Source organism: Cariama cristata, unplaced genomic scaffold, assembly GCF_000690535.1.
Source record: "Cariama cristata isolate BGI_N322 unplaced genomic scaffold, ASM69053v1 scaffold41336, whole genome shotgun sequence".
Classification (NCBI taxonomy): domain Eukaryota; kingdom Metazoa; phylum Chordata; class Aves; order Cariamiformes; family Cariamidae; genus Cariama; species Cariama cristata.
Genome location: NW_009622315.1, coordinates 11,237 through 30,880, shown reverse-complemented (window position 1 = coordinate 30,880; position 19,644 = coordinate 11,237). Strand labels below are relative to the sequence as shown.

At 37.1% G+C, this 19,644-nt stretch overlaps 1 protein-coding gene across 1 annotated transcript; it reads right to left on the bottom strand.

Moving 5' to 3' along the window:
* Positions 1-3,030: 3,030 nt before the first annotated feature.
* On the bottom strand, positions 3,031-18,448 carry USP46 (ubiquitin specific peptidase 46). The gene is made up of 8 exons (XM_009702283.1): positions 18,373-18,448; positions 17,406-17,619; positions 14,922-15,151; positions 11,360-11,436; positions 5,681-5,764; positions 5,199-5,396; positions 4,274-4,352; positions 3,031-3,275 (listed from the first exon to the last, which is right to left on the bottom strand). Exons 3-8 carry the CDS (start codon positions 15,132-15,134, stop codon positions 3,174-3,176), a joined length of 753 nt encoding a protein of 250 aa, XP_009700585.1. The 5' UTR covers positions 15,135-15,151; positions 17,406-17,619; positions 18,373-18,448; the 3' UTR covers positions 3,031-3,173.
* Between the last annotated feature and the right edge of the window lie 1,196 nt (positions 18,449-19,644).

Here is a 19,644-nt window from a genome sequence, read left to right as displayed (position 1 = left end):
ACCATAAAACCAGTCATTTTAGGGAAGCACAGAATACTATTAGACATCTGTGCTACAATTTTGTTGTCTAGCTGCTGGCTGAAAAGCTTTTATTGTCCTAGATATTTTTCCTTTCATAAGGAACTGGAACTCTAGACACAAGCATAAGAGAAAAAGTATTATGTTTTATTTAATAAACTAATCAACTAAAATACTTTACATCATATGAGGATCCGAGTCCTGCAAAACCTGGGGGAGTGGGCTTAATCTCACACAGAAGTTCTCCTGCCCAGACTGGTACTATTCATACAGCCGTGATGGACAGCTTTTGCTGGACTGAAGTCAAGACATTCAGCACACTGTAGACTGGATGTAACTTATAGAATTGTAACTGCTTTTTTTTTTTTTTTTAATCAAAAGAAAATCCTCCTTAGTTTAGCTGGTGTTAGCATAAAGTAAGCATTCCATAATTTTTCAGAGTTGCTGTCAGGCCACTGATGTTGGACTGGTGTGATACCAGTGCTGTGATCTTCTCAAGGGCTAGCATGAATTTAAAATGGTTTTTCACACTTTGTGAAAAGGCTTGTTCTAGTAATCTTACTCTCAATAACATACTGCAATTTTTCTATATGTTTTATAACCTAGAGCTGTCTTGCAGCTAGAGAAAACCAAAGATTATTATCCTGTACTTTAGCATTTAAATATTAATTCATATTATTAGCATTAAAAACAATTTTCAGATAAGTCAATTGAAATATGGAAAACATTTTCTAAAATTGAACTGATTTAAAACTTATTTTCTATAAAAAATTACTTTTCATATCAACAGAGGCCCTAAACATTCAAATGTTACTTTAAGCATAATCTTTTTTGTTGCTTGTTTTAAAATGAAAAATGGCCTAAGAATGTTCAGCAGTAAACTGTGAGGTACAGAACTTTGGACCAGCACTGGTTAATGCTGATCTAGAAAGTGCCTTCATTCACTACAAGCAAACCTTACCCACTTTAAAAGGCAAGTGGTTATTTTATATGGAAATTCTGAATAAATCCATTAAAGAGGGATTTGCAGGTTTAGCTTTTCAATGGAAAAGCTCCTGGGCCTCAATGAGAGTTGAAGTCTCCTGTAAGATGTCTGCCTTCTGTGTTAGAGACAGAACATTTCATTCTACCATCAATAAAAGAACTAGAGCTGCCTCCCAACTATGCTTATCTTGAGCCTGCATACCAGCCTTCATTCATGTGAGTGACCTCTGTAGACCACTACTATTATTCACCTAAGTACTCTGAAGTTACATTCTATGTCTGTTTTCTTCTATTGGTATAATAACATGATAAATCACAAATAACGTTAGATGAAAAGTCCACTTCTGTTTCTCATTCAGCGTAAAGTGCTACATTTCCTTAGTTTACAAAATGGCCGTTGACAAATACAACTGAACTTTAACTGATGTTACAGTAGAAGCTAGTACTCCATTTTCACCGTTATTTAACAAAAGATATTTCACATTCACAGAGGATTACAATGAAAAAAAAGCTATTCTCTTTTCTACAGAAGACTAAAATACAAGATTTAGCATTTCTTGAAATGGAGTGTCGGCCATAAAGTGGCAGGCAGGCTTCTTAAAGAAAAGAAGGACTAAAAGCAACATTGTCTAATAAATACTTAACGAAAATGAATGAAATATAACAGGGAGAAATAAATTTTGTGAGATGAGAATATTTCCTTGTAAATACTAGAACCAACTGTCAATCCCCCTCAAGACAACAAGACTGTTTTTGCTGTTGACTTCATTGGAATAGGAATTTGGCTACTGAAGTTCAAGAACTGTATAATGGACTGAAAATGTTAAACCAAGCAAGGTAGTTACCCAGTGTTACCACTGCCTTGACCTGCTATTGATCCCTTCTCATACCCTATTGATACTTTCTTCTACATTCATTCTTTGTCAAATTCTAGTATATGAGTTCAGTAATTTTATTAGCCAGTGTATGACTAGTGCCAGCCAAACTCACTCAGGAAAATCACAAAGTAAGCCTTTTGCACTAAGCCTTTTGATGTTTTTAAAATCATACTCCAGAGCCCTATCTGTTTCTCTGGTGACCCAAATGCTGTCAACATGACAAAAATGTTAGAGATGGTATATACATGACAGTGTGTGTAAGCTAATGGTTGTTATGTTTTATGTTATGTTGCTAAGAAATGGACTCTGTCTTGAGAAATAAAAATGGGACCTATAGATATTCAGAAAATTGCAGGATCATTCCCATGTCTTATGCATTGTATGAACAACACTTATTTAAATAGACTGTGTCATTTCAGTCCTGATGGATATGTTATACGTGAGAAACGTTGCAATCTCCGCAAACTCAATTAAGTAAACAACCTATGATATCGTTTTATCAGAAAGATAAATTACACTTATAGAGATTGAGTTTATCTCTGTCATATGTGTCATCTTGCTTTCTTTATACCAGTGCTCCAAAAGTTCTGAAATCTCACCTCATCTGTACTATCTCATGATAAACAAAGTGACTGAACATGCAGAATTACTTAGTCCCAGTGTAATTTAAACCCTTCTGGGTGAATTTTAGGCCTGAGATTATGCACTGAAAATTTTTAACAACCCAAAGCTTAAACGATTTTGGAAGAATATTTTTTTCTGCAGGAGAGAGTAACATGTAAAAAAATCCCCATTACAACCACAATTCCAGTCATCATGAAACAGATTTTTTTTTGCTTACACTTAAAATGGGTAAGTATATGTCAGGATGTATTTAAAGGAATGCTTTGTAAATCATCAACACACCCCAAAACCATTTAGAAAGTTTTAAACAATTTTGCCCTAAATGCAATGAACACTTCCATATAAAATACTACTCTAGCTGGATTGGGTTTAACAGTTGACAACCAAATCTTATTATCTGTAAATGTTAGTCCATATAAATTCCACTAAAATCTGATCGCAATTAACTCTTCAATCAGACGTAAAAACGGCAAACAACCTTCCCTCTCCAAAATAAAGTTCCGCATGTCAAAAATGGTTGGTCATAGTCAGTATCACATAGACCATTTAATAGGAGAGCGTATCGTCGTTTAATCATACAAGATGTGGTCTGTGTAAAAGTCAGTTAAGGGGGCCATCACCTTCTTTTGCGTGCAGCATCGTTGTGTGTAAATGTCACAGTTTGCCAAGTCACTCTCTTGACTGATAGAATAAAATATAGCCAGACTCTGAATTTTTTGATATATCAGAGGTCAGACCATAGAATTCTTCAATAGCTTGAGCGTCTATTTTCTGCAAAATAAATAAAAATTTTTAATGTGCTGTTAGGTAAAAGAAATACCAAACATGGATTAAAGGACTGTATAAACACAAAAGACACATTCAGTTATTTGTTTCAGGGTAGCAATTAGCAAATTCTGTTTGCAATTTAAGCAGTGAAAGGGTAATGTTCAGGGGCTAAGTCCTACTGGTTTCACTCATGGAAGTCAATAGGAATGTCTGTCTCATTCAACCTAACTGAATTAGGCTTTTTCCAATCACAAGGAGACTCCTTGGAATGCAGTAGTGAACACTGTTAAAAACAAATAAATGTCACCATGTGGCTCCATCTTTCTGAAATTTCCAGAAATCTTCTTCAAGACATGCCCCAACCAATGTCCCAGTTCTTACTGTCCTCCATTGGATTTACTCCTGGGAAATCAGACTCAAGACCTCAGTTTTGCCAAGGTGCCACAATGACTTAAAGGGTTTGCTTAGGCACAAATTGCAGAATGCTTAGACAGAATCTGTAATAGCTGTGGGCCAGATCCTGCTCTAATTCACAGACAAACCCAGGTCAACTACAGAATCCAGACTTTCTTTTAACTTCCCAATTGTTTAAAAGTTAAAATTATACAGTGATGCTAGCTTTACCCAGTCCAATTTTTGCCAAGTGATATTGCCAAGAATTGCAACATAGTTCCAGGATATTTTACGTTTTCATTAATTAAATTGACTTTATTAGATACAGAACGTATTCCAAATTAAACCCTTGAAGTCTGATATTAAAAACGTTTGATGTTGCTCTGAAATAAAACAATCCCCTCTGACACTGACAGAGTAAGAACTACAGGATTAATAATTTTGTTTGCAGTCTTACTTCCTAAGAGTTAAGCTAAATGTCACATTACAACCGAACTGTGGCTTTGCAGACTAGTAATCTATACCCAGATCTGGATCAGAATTTTAACCCCAAATAGAGAAGAGAACATAAACACAAAAGCTGTGCTCATGACCTTCAGTGTACTGACCTCTACAATGTCATCATCAAACAAGAGCCAAAATCCATGACTTTTCACAATAGTAATATAATGCCCCCGATTCGGTCCACTAGAAAGCAAAACAAAAACACAACCCTCAAAATAATAGAAGATAGTATTCAGTCCATTTTGATAAGTCACACTTCTAAATGCAAGCAGACTGAATTATAACAAAATGTTATGAAGAACATAGTAAACCCACCCCTGGTGGTACAGTAGACATTTACTCCTTTCACCTTTTTTTACTGACTCGTTGCAATGACTTCATCAACTGAAAGCTAAATGTGTTGTTTTCATCTGTGCCACGACCATTTGCAAATTAACCTATACAACACTTAACAATTTGCTCATGGCAGGCATAAACTATTGCAAATATTTTAAAAACATTATGAACTAAATTTAAGGGGGAAAATTGTTTGGTATCAACCATGAATATTTAGTTACATATAGTCTTTGAGAATTGGAGATCAAGTCATATTACTAGAGCCCCAAGGATTTTTCTATTTGTTTCATATTTGACAATACCCCATATGTAAGAAGCTTTATTAAAGCTATCATTTTCATTGCCTTCACAGGAGACCAAGGTGATCTGTTGTAGGGCCTACAAGTTAGCAGCATCTGGCCCTCACAAAGTCCTGGCTCCCACGATCTCTAAGTGGGCTGAGGAGGAAGGAGAGACAGCTCCACTAATTTAAGCCAATCTTGTGATTTTTGGAGGCCTGAGACATTATTTTTTAAACAAGTACAGATTTACCATGAGGGAGGGTGGCTAAGAGATTCAGGCCAAAATACTGGCAAGTTGGTGCAGCAGCAGGGTTTATGTCCTCCCTCTCGCTCTCCTCACATTTTGTCAGGCATGCCTCTGACCTTTGCAAATGTCAGGCAATAGCTCAAGATATACATGAAAGTCTCTTACCTTCCACAGTGAACAACAACAGCTACCAAGTCGTACATCCGATCTAAGTTGACAGCATCACCAGATGTGTTGAAGAGACGTAACTCCAGAGGAAATACTACACGATAAGACAGCTTAGTATACCTGTGCAATTGCTCCATATACTTGAATCTCTTGAGGTGTAAGGCAAGAATCATTGGCAGTTTTTTTACTCTCATCCTGTGAAACCATTAGAGTGCATATGATAAAGACCTGACCAGTGCAAAGCCATTTTGTCTTTCCTCAATGAGTAAATGTTTGCATTATGAAAGCACTTTGTAAGTAGCAGTAGTCAACTCTAGCAGTAGCTTCTAGACTTAAGACACATGTAATAGCTTTGAATCTGTCTGTAGGTTCTCTGGCCCACACAGAAAATGCAGTTGGGGTGTAAGGCCTCTAGGTATCTAAACACAGTAAGTATTCAAGCAGGAGGAACACGGCGAAACAGCCTGCTCTTCGCTTACCTTTTCTGTGCTTCTTGTTTACTGCAGCAAGTTTCACAGTAGTATTTTTGTTCACTACATAATGTCTCTGTGTTACTGAAGTCTCTGTAAATAAATACAATTATCAGTTCTTAAAGGATCTTAACACTTTTGCCCCACTTGGGCTGATGAACTGGAACCCTAAAAAGACACACAAGATGAAATACTCTCTCCACTGAGTCCAGTTTTCTAAAACGTCCAAAACAACTGTACTGGGGTTTGCAAAGGGACTTAAGGTATCAGGCTGCTAAGACAGCCCTGTATTAGGAGCTGAGGCCCTCCGTACAATACAGGTGGAGGGTCAGGTATCTCAAAATAGGACTTATATCCTGGTCTGTTACATGTCAAGTGGCTGCCTAGACTTGGGTGTAGTTGCTCAATATATTCAGTCCCTTCTTAAATTATTTGCAGAATGGAACATCTTCAAGTGCATTTCTGTCATCCCCAAATAGCTCACATTTTATGGTCTTCTTCTGTAAGATAGGTTTGAATCCTCTTACATGGAAGAAATAAATGGAACTCAGTTCTCTGCATCCTCTAACCTCTTGAACTGTCATACAGAAGCTATTTGATTATACCTTCTGTCTAAAAAAGGAAAGTGTCAGCTCGTACAGAAGATTTTGTAAGTTCTGATCAAGTAAATACACTTGGAAATGTTTCTGGATTGAGCTTTTGAAGTGATAGAGGCAGAGGAAGACTGGTTTGATAGGGACTCTCAGTTCAAAGAAAAGATTTGTTGGAAGTCACAGTGCTGATATGCTTTGGAGTAGAATTTTAGGTACCTAAAAAATCTTCCCTGTTAAAAAAATGACAGTAATTTTTTGTCATATCTAGTGTTACATTGCAGCTGAGCAGGTGTTTTGAGAACTGTAAATGCAGACATAAGCACCTATCTTCCACTCTAAGCACACAGGTTTTCTTGTGACTTTGGGCCTTAAATAGGTATAGCTGAAGTACAGAACTGTCTTGTTGATTCCATGTACGTTGTACCTAATAGACTTCTGAACTTCAGGCAAATTCAGACCCTTTCAGACCCAATAAACTTCATTCTACCATCGCAGTTCACATGCATGGAGGCTGAAGCCACACCGTCTGCAAATTCAGCCTGCTCTCACAGTAGGCAGCACCTAAATCACCTTACAAAGGCAAAGGGAGTGTTCTGAATGATTAGTTCTTCCTGGCATCATCACCACAGGAGTACATGGGAGAGCTGAAGTTTATACAGATTTCCAAGGCATATTTACATAACTTCATAAAAGGGGAGGATTCTCCATTTTTCAAGTTTTAAATTCTTTAAGGTTGACAGAGCATGACAAAGAGTCACTTCATATGACTGAATAACATTTATACTAACTGAGAATGCTTTTACTATGTTTTTTTCTTTATATGGTCTTAAACAATTTGATCAGAAAGTGCTGAAATTTAGGACAAAATACATCACTTGAAAAATAAGTTGCAACAAAACTTTGATCATAAGTATAATTTTTTATCTAAAAGAAAAATAAAGCATGATCACTGGAAAGGATTTGCTTCAGTAGTAAACACTGATCTTGAATATCTGATTTCACATTTGAATTTGAACACAAGATTAACTGAATTCAGCCAGTTCCTCTGAAAAACATGGTAACCTTTCAGGGAATCATAAGAGAAGAGCTGAAACTTTGGAAAAGATTGAGAGGGGTTATACGCGTGGGAAACATAATGCTGCAAGATTCAGTAGAATGTGCTTGTGTAAGTTTTAGGTCTTCTCTTAAGGAAAGTCTGATGTTTATTTTCAAAGCCTAAAGTCTCAAAGTCTCAATTAAAAAAAAAACAAAAACAAACCACCCACAAAAAAACTTGTGAAATTTATTTGTTTCCTTCCTGCCTCAAAGTGAAGCAATGGAAATAATAATTTTCTAAAATAAAGAAAAATGTACAGATGGTAGAAATTTGATAGATATCTGTTCTAGGCCAAACCTCCCATGAAAATGAATTAAACTCAAAGCGTTTCTGAATTCCTTTTAAAATGTATTAATTATTCTGAAACCAATAACATCTAACATTTTAAATGATAAGTTGACCGCTGTGGGAATTACACCTGTGAAAGCCAGAGAAATATGCAAATACTTGATGAGCTGAGGGACATTCCCTTACATGTCCGTTAGCATTTGTTCTTTTGCTCCTTTGTCTTCTGCTTCCACCTGACAAGCTCTTACCCTATTCTACCAAAGCAGGTGAGGCAGTTATGGAATTTAGAGGCTTTACTAATTCACTTATTCAGCACATATTAATTCCTTTTTCTGTACCAGGAACAAAACTAGTGGTATATTTATAAGCAGTAACTCTTTCCTTCGGGGAAGGGAGGTATGCAGGTGAAAATTTGATGCTTTTGCTGCCCTTTACAACTGCAACTTCAGTAGCTGTTTCATCAATTGAGAACTTTCAGCATGGCACTTTTAATAGATATTGAACAGTTAAAAACAACAGATCATTGACTGGAATGCATGCAAATTCTGCATGTACAAGAACTATAGCCTTGAGGAACTTTTCTCTATACCTGCAGAGCTAGTTTCAAGACATTTCTAATTCTTTCCTATTCCATTAACAGACTAATCCGCATTCTGTTTATATGGTATTTTAACAGGAGGAAGGAATTTTTAAATACACTCACTCAAGATATATTAATTTATCATTGATCTCATGTTCTTCCACAGTCCATCTCTCTACAGCCTCTATGCTACAGTGTGAAAGATGCTTTCTATTGTTTATAGGCATAAATAACACAAATTTTCTGTTTTAAGAGATGAGAGAATTCTTAGTGGAATAAAAAAGCACGGGTGGAATAGTTAAATGTCAGGATCAAGTGGACTGGTAAACTTTGCAATTCCCAGTGGAAATAAAAATAATGGATATGTACTATATTTGTTATCAGACTTCATTGCTTCAGGCCCAATTGTCTACCCTATGAAGTCAGACTATGCCAAAGGCTTGTATTGTTTGGACCTCTTATGAATACAAGGACCTTTTCAATCTGAAAAGCTACAGAAATAACTAAAAAGAGAATTCACCTGTAGTGGCAAAGAAATTCATTCTACTTAAACGTTATCTTGCAGTTTTTCTTTAATTACCTTTTTAGTGCAGTAGCACTTAAAGCTGTAAAGACACGGCAAAGCAGTTGTTAAAAAAACCAAAACAGCAAAGTTTCCAAAAAAAGTGATAATTTGGCTGTTCCTATTAACAGAAACCACAAAAGTACTTACATTTCATTTAATAATGTATAATACCATACAGCAATGAGAGGAAATATATATTCTAACTGAATATATGTTTTTTAAACAGAGGTAGACATGCTGCTAGTCTAAAAGACAATCAGAACAGACAATAGGTGATGACTCTCTCTCTGTTTAATCTGTAAATAGCAACCTGCACCTCCCACCCCAAGAAAAGAAAAACTGGGATTCTGCTTTCCTTTATTTCCAAAAGGAACAATGGGTGGACTTCAAAATGCATGTCATGCTGTTGGAGTAAACGCAGATACTATACTGTGATGTATAAACAATCTTTTAGGACATCCATTCTTCTCAGGACTGTGTAGATCTCTGCTGGAATATTGTGCCTAATTTTAGGCAACTGCACTTCAAGATAGAGTTCAAGAGAGAGGTTCAACTGGAGAGAAGGCTGAAGAGTAACGAACATGAGCAGAGATCTAGAGAAGATAGCCTGTGAAGGAAAGGTTGACTGATCTCAGGTTGTTTGACTTAAAAAGAAAGTGATTACATTCTTCCTGTATGTAAAAGGCTGCTGGTAAGAGGAAGGGGAGCAACCCCTGGTTTATGTCCAGAGTACACAGGGCAAGCAGAAACAGGGTTGAACTGAAATAAGGAAGATTCGTGTTACACAGAGGGAAACACTTGTTAGTAGTAAGAACAGGAAGGACTGGGATAGGCAATCAAGCCTACTGCTGGAAGAGCTTTTGGACCAGGCTGGACAAGCATCCTGTCTAGGGTGGAGATAGGGGCTAAAATCTTGGGTTCCTTTCAACTCCACCATTCAACCTGTTGGTTGCAGTAGTGCAGATGCAGTTCTTCCACATCTAAGCTACAGCCACTGGCTGTTCAGTAGTGGAAATGCTATTGGTACTTTCACTGAAGTACTCTGTGCCTTTGCATAAAACTCTGTGCCTTTCTAAACAAAACATTTCCAGGAAGCTTAACAACTAAGAAATTAAACAAAAAAAAAATGGAGAAAGCTGAAGGACAGATGGTAACTTATGTACAGCAGCAGTTTCTAACAAGCTCACCAGACTAAGCAGTAAGAAAAAGCCAGTGCTCAGTCTCCACTAACTGTGTATCATAGAACCAAATAAAAACTCAGGTTAGAAAGGACCTCAAAAGATGCACACTTCAGCCTCCTTGCATGTCAGTGTGATTTCAAACTGACTTTGAACACCATAGGGAAATGTAAGTAATGCTGACAAAAACAAGTTCAAAGAGGTGGCTACAGCGAAGAACTTAAAAGTGTGCAAACAAAAGCCTGTAGTACCAATACTGATTCAGTTATCGGTGACCATGAACACACAAAGAGACAATGGGAAAAAAAAACAAACAAATAATGCACTCCTTTCCAAAGCTGCTCTTCAGTTTGCTCACCTTTTAAAATGAGGCTAATTACTGCAGTGTGGACTACATGAGGGCTAAGGACTGCTACAGTACCCTACAGGACACCGAACAGAAGTTGAGAAGGAAAAAACTTACTGGATCTCATACTTTAAAATGTAACAGAAGTTACTTAGTACAATTGTGATATCCACAGAGAAATCACTGCTCTCTGACTCAGGAAATGGTTAGTACCTCATATGTTTTCTTTCTCTAACTGTCAGCTTGGGGTGAGATGCCAGGCAACCCTTCTTAGGCATTTCAGAATAACCGTTAAATGCGATTTCAAACTTGGTAGCAATTTTGGAGCTTGAAAGAGTAATTTGACCATTGATAATCATTACCTTAGAGCAGCAACATACTGTCTTAAATCTAGGTATCGGTTTATTGTATCAATGCCACAACTCCAGATATTTTAAATCTCTCAGAATAATCATCTATGCAAGTCTGAAAATTACTTTGATCTCTGAAGTATTTGTTTAATAGTTAAGAGTGTACTAGGAGCAGAAATCAAACTTAGAATAAAAGACTTCTCCCTGTAATTTTAGGATGAGACACAGATTAAGAAACTTATATGACAGAAAAGTAGACTTTTGAAATCTTTTGCCCTCTAGGGACTCTAGTGCTCATTCTGCAAAGCACACACTTAACTTTTAATATGCACATAAGTCCTAATCAACAAAGCGCTTGAGTAGAAGCTTAAAGATAAGCATACTTAAATCCCTTTGAAGCCAATTATTATTCTGCAGCAATTCTTCCAGATGACAAGGCAATCAATTATTTTCCCAAAGAGATGATTTTTTTTCTCTTTCAAGCACATACTTTGAAAGAGAAAGTGAGTAAAACAAAATACATTAATGCATATTTTGTCATTAGAGGAAATATCCAGTTTACAGTCTTTTTCTTCTGCTTAGGAAAATTTCAAAACCCAGTGTTACTCTACTTCTCTTTTCTGTACCTACTAGACTTAGAAAATTTAAAAAAGTCAGACAGAACTATCTCCCAAAGAGATGCATTCATTTACCTTAGACAGTGAGTAATTGATGTGTTCTGCTCCACATCAACAGAAAGGTCAAGAAAATCTTCATCTTTGCTACTAACCTGTTGCAAAAAATATACATGTAAAACAGAGACTTAGTAAAATGCCATATATCTAAATGCTGTTTATATCTATGCGCAAATGCTAAAGATAGAGCAATTTCTGCAGAAATAAATTACACAAAAGTAATTAATTTCAATGCTTTTAATTTTTTTTCTAGTTCATTGTGACTATAATTACTAGTAAGTCTACCAACCCAGCCTTCATATAATTTAACTTCTGTCTGTTCCACTTATCCAAGCCTACCAACATGGGCAAGTGACCGCAGTCTACTGTTCATGAAAGGGGAATCATCATCACCTATATTAGTTGTGACTGGTGCATTACATATGGTCCCTTGTTATGAAACACAGCCTAGTTTCCTATTTTACTGGAATTTTATTTACCATTTGTATAATATATTACACTATACAATCACAGTTTATACCCTACATAATTATTTCCACTATTAAGGATGCAATGGAGATATAATCCAAATAAGCAACTGTCAAGAAATTTCATATTTAACTATGCTACGTTTTCACTCCAGTGAGCATTCAAAAGGCTGGCTTTATATTTCTGGTTGACACGGTTGCATTTCCCCACTGAATATTGTTCCTGATCAATAATATTGATTAAAAAATTAAAAATTAAAGGTAAAAATTGCAAAGTGATAATTTGCAAAATCTTCTTATTTTGTAATTTTTTGGGGATGGAACAAGAGGAGAAAAATTCTAATGAGGAGTTTTTATATAAAAAAGTAACCCCAAATATTTTCAGAATGACAGATCTTGATTTATGCTTTGAAAATTATTTTTTCACTTAGAGTGTTTAATTTTGAAGATGAAATTACATAAAAAAACATAAAATCATCCAAATGGATAATTGTTGTAATACTTCAACTCAGTCAAAAAGACTGCAGAATTACTTACTGCACATTAACTTAGTCATATTCATAACAACCCATTCTGTTTATAAAATGCTGCATGAATGTTCCATATTTTGCCTCCTATGACTTCATTTCCTTAGAATAACTAAATCAGATGATAGGATAGTGAAGTTCAAATCAAGAACTTCAGTGAGGGGTTGAACCCATTGTTCGACGCAAGTCTCTTGTGCTCATATTTCTGCAGTTCTATGGATATGAAAGTTATGTACTACTTTCAGCTCATCTTTGCGTTATGTCAGGGATCCTATAAACACAGTGAATGCAGCCCATATCAGTCCTGAATCCAGAGGAACACCGTTAGCAGAATTAATTTTGATATTATCAAAGCTGTACAGAGGCATAACGTGCACCCAATTAAAATGAACAGGAGCTCTTCAAACAAAACTCCTCCCTGAGACATGACTCGACCCACGAGGGACAGGAAACCACAAAACTGGCAGCAATCAACTGCAGGACAAATATACAGCTAGAATTTGAAAGATAGAGCAACAAAGCTTCAGAGAACATTGTGTCTCTGCAGCTGGAACTAGAGTCCTGTCAGACACACTGCGTATCAAGAAAGAAGTTAAATACTTGGAAAAATCTTTGGCAAGTACAATGTTTCATTTGAATACCACAAAGCAGCTAGGAATTTTGTTATTGATTTCAGCACATCAAATATTTACTGAAAGGGGAAGATGAACTAGTTGGAGCTAGAATAATACAGACCAAAACTAAAGGTAGCTGGAAAACCAGATTCAAACTGCACTCTTTGTAAGTGAGAATAAGAACTGCTGGAATCTGAATGATTCTTCATATGCTACATATGAATATTTCACCAAAGGAACATCTTTTAGTCCATTTTAGTATTTCCTAAAGATTTCAAGATACAATAATACAAGAAAAACAAGCTGGAAAAGTATCCTGAGTAGTAGTAGTGTTTCTGCACTCACAGGAAGGTACAGACAAGCTTTCCTACAGCATCAATACCTAGCGCTATTTTTTCCATAAAGCTTGCTCACTTTGAATTACAAATAGGGTATTGTGCAGTTTTACTGTTACCCAAGGACACATCTGGATGTTACTACCTTTTGTCTAAGTAAATACTAGATATTAATTTAGAATTAGGCCACAGTTGTTTAAAGAAGCTTGTCAGTTAAAAAAATAACTCTATCCTTTTACTTATTTTAACTTGCTATTATTACTTGGGATTTTATAACTGAAATAGATTAAAGAATTAATTTTCAATATCTCTCATGTTTTCACTTATAGAAGCTTGCTCCAAACTTGGTCCAACCCCTTTTTTCATGTTGACTATCACTGTATCTGTTTCCCCCGTCGCCATCTCTGACTCAAATCCCTGGAGAAATCATATTTTCTTGGGATACAGAGCTATTCTTTATGATTAGAAATACCAGAATATGTTCTTTTACACATCTAGTAGGACCTGGGTAGGGTTTATCTCACCTAAATCCAGCTGTCTAAAGTTAGATATTTAACCTCAGCTTGCTGTCTGAAGATATGTTCTCTGGGTACCTTCTTCTCCCATCTTAATGCAGATAATCTAAAGTTGCATTTTCTTTAGAGGAAGTTCTTGGTAGCAATGCTGGTCTGAGTTAAAAACACATTATTCTTAGGCAAGATCAGTTTGCTGGCCTAGTTCACAGCATTGCTGCACCAACAATTGCAACAGCTCAGTAACACCATGGAGTCAGGAAAACCTGTATGGAGCAGAATATCTGATACTACTAAAAATTTTGTTTCATGAAACAGCATAGAGACAGATGGAGAGAGCTTCCTACAGGAGCTCCTTTGCAATCTCCATCATCTACAGAAGGAGCCGAGAAAACTAGTTCACCCTTGACACCTACCTTTTACAAAGTAAAGTTTAGGTGAGGTTAATTCCAACTTTTTTTGGAAAATCAGTCTTTGTTCTCCCCAAAACAGATTTTTTTCCTGTCTGTGTTACTCTTTCGCATAGCAACCTCACAGAGAAACTTTTTTTTAACTATTTCTTTTCCCTTTAAGTAGGAGCATGTTATTGAAAACGACAGAAATTGATAAGAGACTTGCAATCAGGTTTCCCAACTAAAACTAATTTTTACTCATACTTCAAACATAAGAGACTTCAAACTGACAGCGTTCTCTAGAAAATATTAGGGAGATAAATGAAAATATACGGTTTGTTAATAACAAACCCTCTGTATGCCAGTCACATTCTTAGGCTTGAATTAACACAAATCCATCTTAATATTTCACTTATTCATAGAATAATGATGTGAATATCTTCTCCCAAAGTTATAGCAATAAGGTAGTGTATTGATTAACTAGGAAGGATTTTAACTGTAGAGATATGTATTAGGACAGCAAGACTTGGCATAGGTTAGCCAAGTTATGCTTAGAAAAACAAATTTTTAGAAAAGAATATACTCACTTCAAGAAGTAAAGTCTACAGGAATATCCACAATTCTCAGATGCCTGAAAAGTTTCATATATGTGTATATATAAAATGTATCTATCTATTAATGGGTAACAACCAAAAAAAAAAAAAAAAAAAAAAAAATCTATCCCAATGCTTACGGTTTCACAGTTCAAACATCTAGTTTCGTTAGTCAGTGTTCCCTGAAAAATCTCATGCACCCAGGTGAGTTCTTGTTTATTGTTCTCTTCAGCTTCATTCATGTTGCCATTTTTCAGTTTCCCATTTTGCTTTTCCTGTTTCTTCTCCTCCTGCAAAATGTCTGCAATGGTGTTGAGCAGGTAATTTAAAAACTCATGTGCATCCTGCTGCATGTAGTTGTCAAAGAGATCTGTGAAGAAGAGAACCGAGATTTCTAAAGCTGAGTATATCCCTTCAAGAAAGCAAACTAAATCCATTATTTCTTTCCAAATACCTGTACTGGCCCTTGCTTAGCAAAGTATTTAGAATCATGCCAAAGAAGAGCAGTTTTGCAGTCACACTGGCTTCAGTGAAACTGCTTTGGGGGAAGGCTTCACCTCACCTAACTGTAGCTGTCTGAAAGGTTATGCTCTTCTCTGGAGTTGGTTGCATAGGCTCCCACTACAGTCAATGAAGAAAGCAAGAGGGTGACTCATCCTAAAATAATTCCTTAGACTAGATGCCTAACTTCAGGCAGCACCAACTCGCACCCATATATTCCAAGTCCTTCAGACACTTGGGAACATCATAGAGTTTGGACAGTAAGACACATGGCTGGGGAAGCTGAAGATGCTGGATGCTAACACATACTGGTGTACTGTATCTGGCTGGGATGGAGTTACCTTCCCTCACAGCAGCCCATACAGTGCTGTGCTTTGTGTGTGTGGCTAGAATGGTGTTGATAAGGCACCAATGTTTTGGCTGTTGCTGAGCAGTGCTCACACAGCACCAAGGCTGTCTCCAACTCTGCACTCCCACCAAAGGCTGGTAGGCTGGGGGTGGGCAAGATGTTGAGGGGGGACATAGCTGGGACAGTTGACCCAATCTGACCAAAGTGATATTCCATGCCATGTGACTTTGTGTTCAGCAATAAAAGCTAAGAGAAAGGAGTAGAGGGGGGCATTACTATTAAGATGTTTATCTTCTGAAGAAACTCCTATGCATATCAAGGCCCTGCTTCCCAGGGAGTGGCTGGAAATCACTTGCTGACGGGAGGTAAAGAATAAATCTCCTTTGGTTTTGCTTTGCTTCTGCATGCGGCCTTTGATTTTTTTTTTATTAAGCTGCCTTTATCTCAATGCACAAGTTTTTTTCATCTTATTTTCTCCCCCTGTCCTGCTGAGGAAGGGAGTGAGAGACAGGTTTTGTGGACACCTGGCAGCCAGTCAAGGTTAACCCACCACAAATAGTAATAATACCACGATCTAAAAATGCTCATTTTTCACAGACAAGTCTGATGAGCAGAGACTTGTCCTCTTCGATAAGAAATGCTTGCAAGAGGAGGGGAGAATCTCTTAGTGGTGATTTAGTACAGACTTCTCCAGTGAAGGTTTAATTTGCCCACCATGCTGAAGAAAAAAGAATCTGTGTTCCCAGAAATGTGTATTTTTATCCTGCTGCTCCTGAAAAAGCTCACACGGATTTCCTCAGAAAATAGTGCACAGATCCTTCGGCTTTGCTGTGTCTAACCCAGACACATAAGCAGGTTAATACACACCGAGTCTGGCCCTAATTTAAAAAAGTTAAAACCATAAGATCCAGTCCCTAAAAGCAATCCCCAACAGTATGGAGGCATTTATCACTAGATGACTCAGAGCTAACTTTGTCACACTTTCAAACGCTTGCTCTGGAATGAACAGTCTGCCCATTTATATGCTGTTAACAGGAAGCAATTTCTTCCAGGTGTTTGACTTGTACTTTGTCTCTTCATTCAAAGCTCCCCTGTTCCTAAGCATACCACCCACATTGATATGAATCCAGGCCAAAATGGAGCTGTGTGGCAGGCTTCCTTATTTCAAGATGTTCCTCATATCCCTTAGACAGAACTACTACAAGATTAGGCATACACTGTTGCCAACCTAATGCTCAAAAAGGGCCTGATGCTTCACAGAGTAAGACTGTGCCCACCACTTCTAAGAACAAGAGCAGCAGTTGACATGTAGTCCACTGAATACCACTACATGCATACAGTTACCTGTTCTCCAGGGTGTTTTGGACGACTAGTGGTGCCTGTAGCACTCCTAGGTCACACAGCTTCTATACTGCCAACTGCCCTCAACGTTTCTCTCTGCCATACTCCACAAACATATAATTAAAAAATTACAGCAGAGTGTCACCCTTTTCCCAGACCTAGTTCACTGTACAGTGCAGTCTGTTCCACCATGCTGTGAAAACATCATTAATTCATGCACCTCTGGAAGCTTATGAAACCTGGTACATTTATTTCAAGCATGATATCATGTATACAGACACTAAAATATTAATATCTAAACCCCAGAAAGTACTAAAAGCAATTTACATATCTAACCTGAACATCTGATTAATATGACCACATTGCACAATATTTATTTATGCTTTCCTGATCAATGTATGAATTTCTAAGAGGATTCCAGTTTTACACTTACCGTTCTCTTTTCGTAACCTTGATATGAACTTCTTTGGTGGAATAACTCCAACCTTCTTCTTCTGAGTAGCAATACTGTGGAAAAGATCTGCCAGGCAAGTCAAGAGATTTTCCTTCTTTTTCTGTTGGGCCTTGTATGATAATACATTTTCCCGAAATGGCCGGCAAAAATACAATGCCTGTAGCACGGAGTTACAGTAGCAGGTGTTCCCAAACTGCCATGAAAAATTAAAAACAATCTTAATCCTTGTGCATCACAATAAAACTAGTTGCTTCATTCAACTTTTGGCTTCTGTGCCCTTGTCACATACCAGCCATTTTGCCATGCAGCTGCTGTAGGAATACATTTTCATACCCACCCCTGACACTTCACAGAAAAAAAAAATAAAATGGTGTTCTAAATTAACTAGGATACAATTCGGTAAGCTTGTTTCCATACATTAATATACTCTTGCTGGGCTCTGTCTTACTGCTCAGCAGAAGAATGACTGATGTTTTCAATGGAAAGAATGACTATATCTGCTTTATTTATATGGGAATAAACAAGTGATTAAACACCCGTCTCACTCATTCTCCCTTTAGTCAGATAAAAAAATCTCCTCCTAAGAGAGTCACCAATGCAGACTGCTGTACCTAAGCTTGTACATAGTTCCGTTACTTCCTCCCTCATGTGTCATAGCTAAAATAGACTTTTAACTTTATTGACTTGTAAGTTTCAATCCCTGGGAACATTCATAGAACAGTAAACTCTCTTCTCTGGGGGTGTTTGAAGCTGTCTTCAAACATCTGATACAGTTTTGCAACTCACTTTACCTAAAATTGGAATGTAAGCAGCACTTTTTCAAAAATGACAACTGTACCTTAGAATAGGATTGGGGGAAGGGCAAAAAAACCCCAAGAAACCAGAGTTCAAGTAACATCAAAGCCATAGTTCTGTATATGGTTTACCTACTGAAAATGGTACTTACATTGACCAATCCAAAGTAGTGTTCATTGATTGGAAACTGCTCTGGGCCAATGTCTTTTTCCAGAGCAGAGGCATTGGTGCCCTATAAAAAAGAAGAGGGAAGAAATTATTTAGAATATTAAGATTCTAAAATCAAGTTATAGACAGTATCAAGAGAGAAACTAATTTTTTCCTTTCAGCTACAATTAGCCAAGCTAACTCTGTCTTACTAATGTGCAAGCACAACAGTCACATGAGCCAATAAAAATATTTGCAGTTCTAGGTAGTAGAGCTGGCCTGACCTGGACACTGTAGTAATGGCTGATTAGCAGTGAGCAGGTCACAACAACAGTGGCTCTCCCCACACCCACCTCCCCCCTTATTTTCACTGTGTACGTGAACAGCTGGATCCCATTACCCTCTTGCCTCATAGAGATACTTGTTGATCTTAAGCAAAACCCTTGAAGTTATCTTTGATAAACCAGTTCCTAGATGTAAGGCAGGTTTTCTAAGCATTACTGAAACTCCTCTGAATCCCTTCTAATTCACCAGCAGCCTTTAACAATACTTGGGCTCCAGACTGGCACCCAGTCCTAGTAACAACATCTCAAACGTTAAAAGCAAGTGTAATTTATCTGCCATTTTGTCCTGTCTAATATAAAGGGTGCAGAAGCCCAAGTACTGTTACATCTCTTAGTCACTGCCTCGGTATGGCAAGTTATGTTCAGTTGTATCTTCACTCCAACAGCAAAGTTGCTTTCACAACCACTGGTCTGTGAAGAACAGCCACTAATGTTGTATGTCACCTGTAGTTTTGCTATATTAAAATGCCCATTCTTAATCAAGCTTAGATTACCAAGCAAGCTAGACCGCTGCCAAAGCAAATGTCACCATTCCTATCCACTCTACTAGCACATAGATCCCTGTAGGAGCTCACCAAAAAACGTTGTATTTGGACAAGTATTCCCTACAAACATTTGTTCAGGACCTATCAGTTATCCAACTTTTAATCTGCATGGTAATTGCTTTACTGACATTATACACTTATTTCCTTACTGAGCATGCTCTGCAGTGTGAAGCATTAATATATTATGCTTTAGAATTTCCATCACACAGAACAGCACAGTTGGTTGACTTTCATAAAATCACGTAAAATGCCCTTGTAAACATGTCAACATGTAAAACATCTCAAAATGTCTGAGATTTCCTGTGTTCCTGAGGTTTGCTCAACATATCATTTGCTCAGAGACTTCATCAGCTAAAATTTTCAAAGCTACTGGTAATCCCATTCATT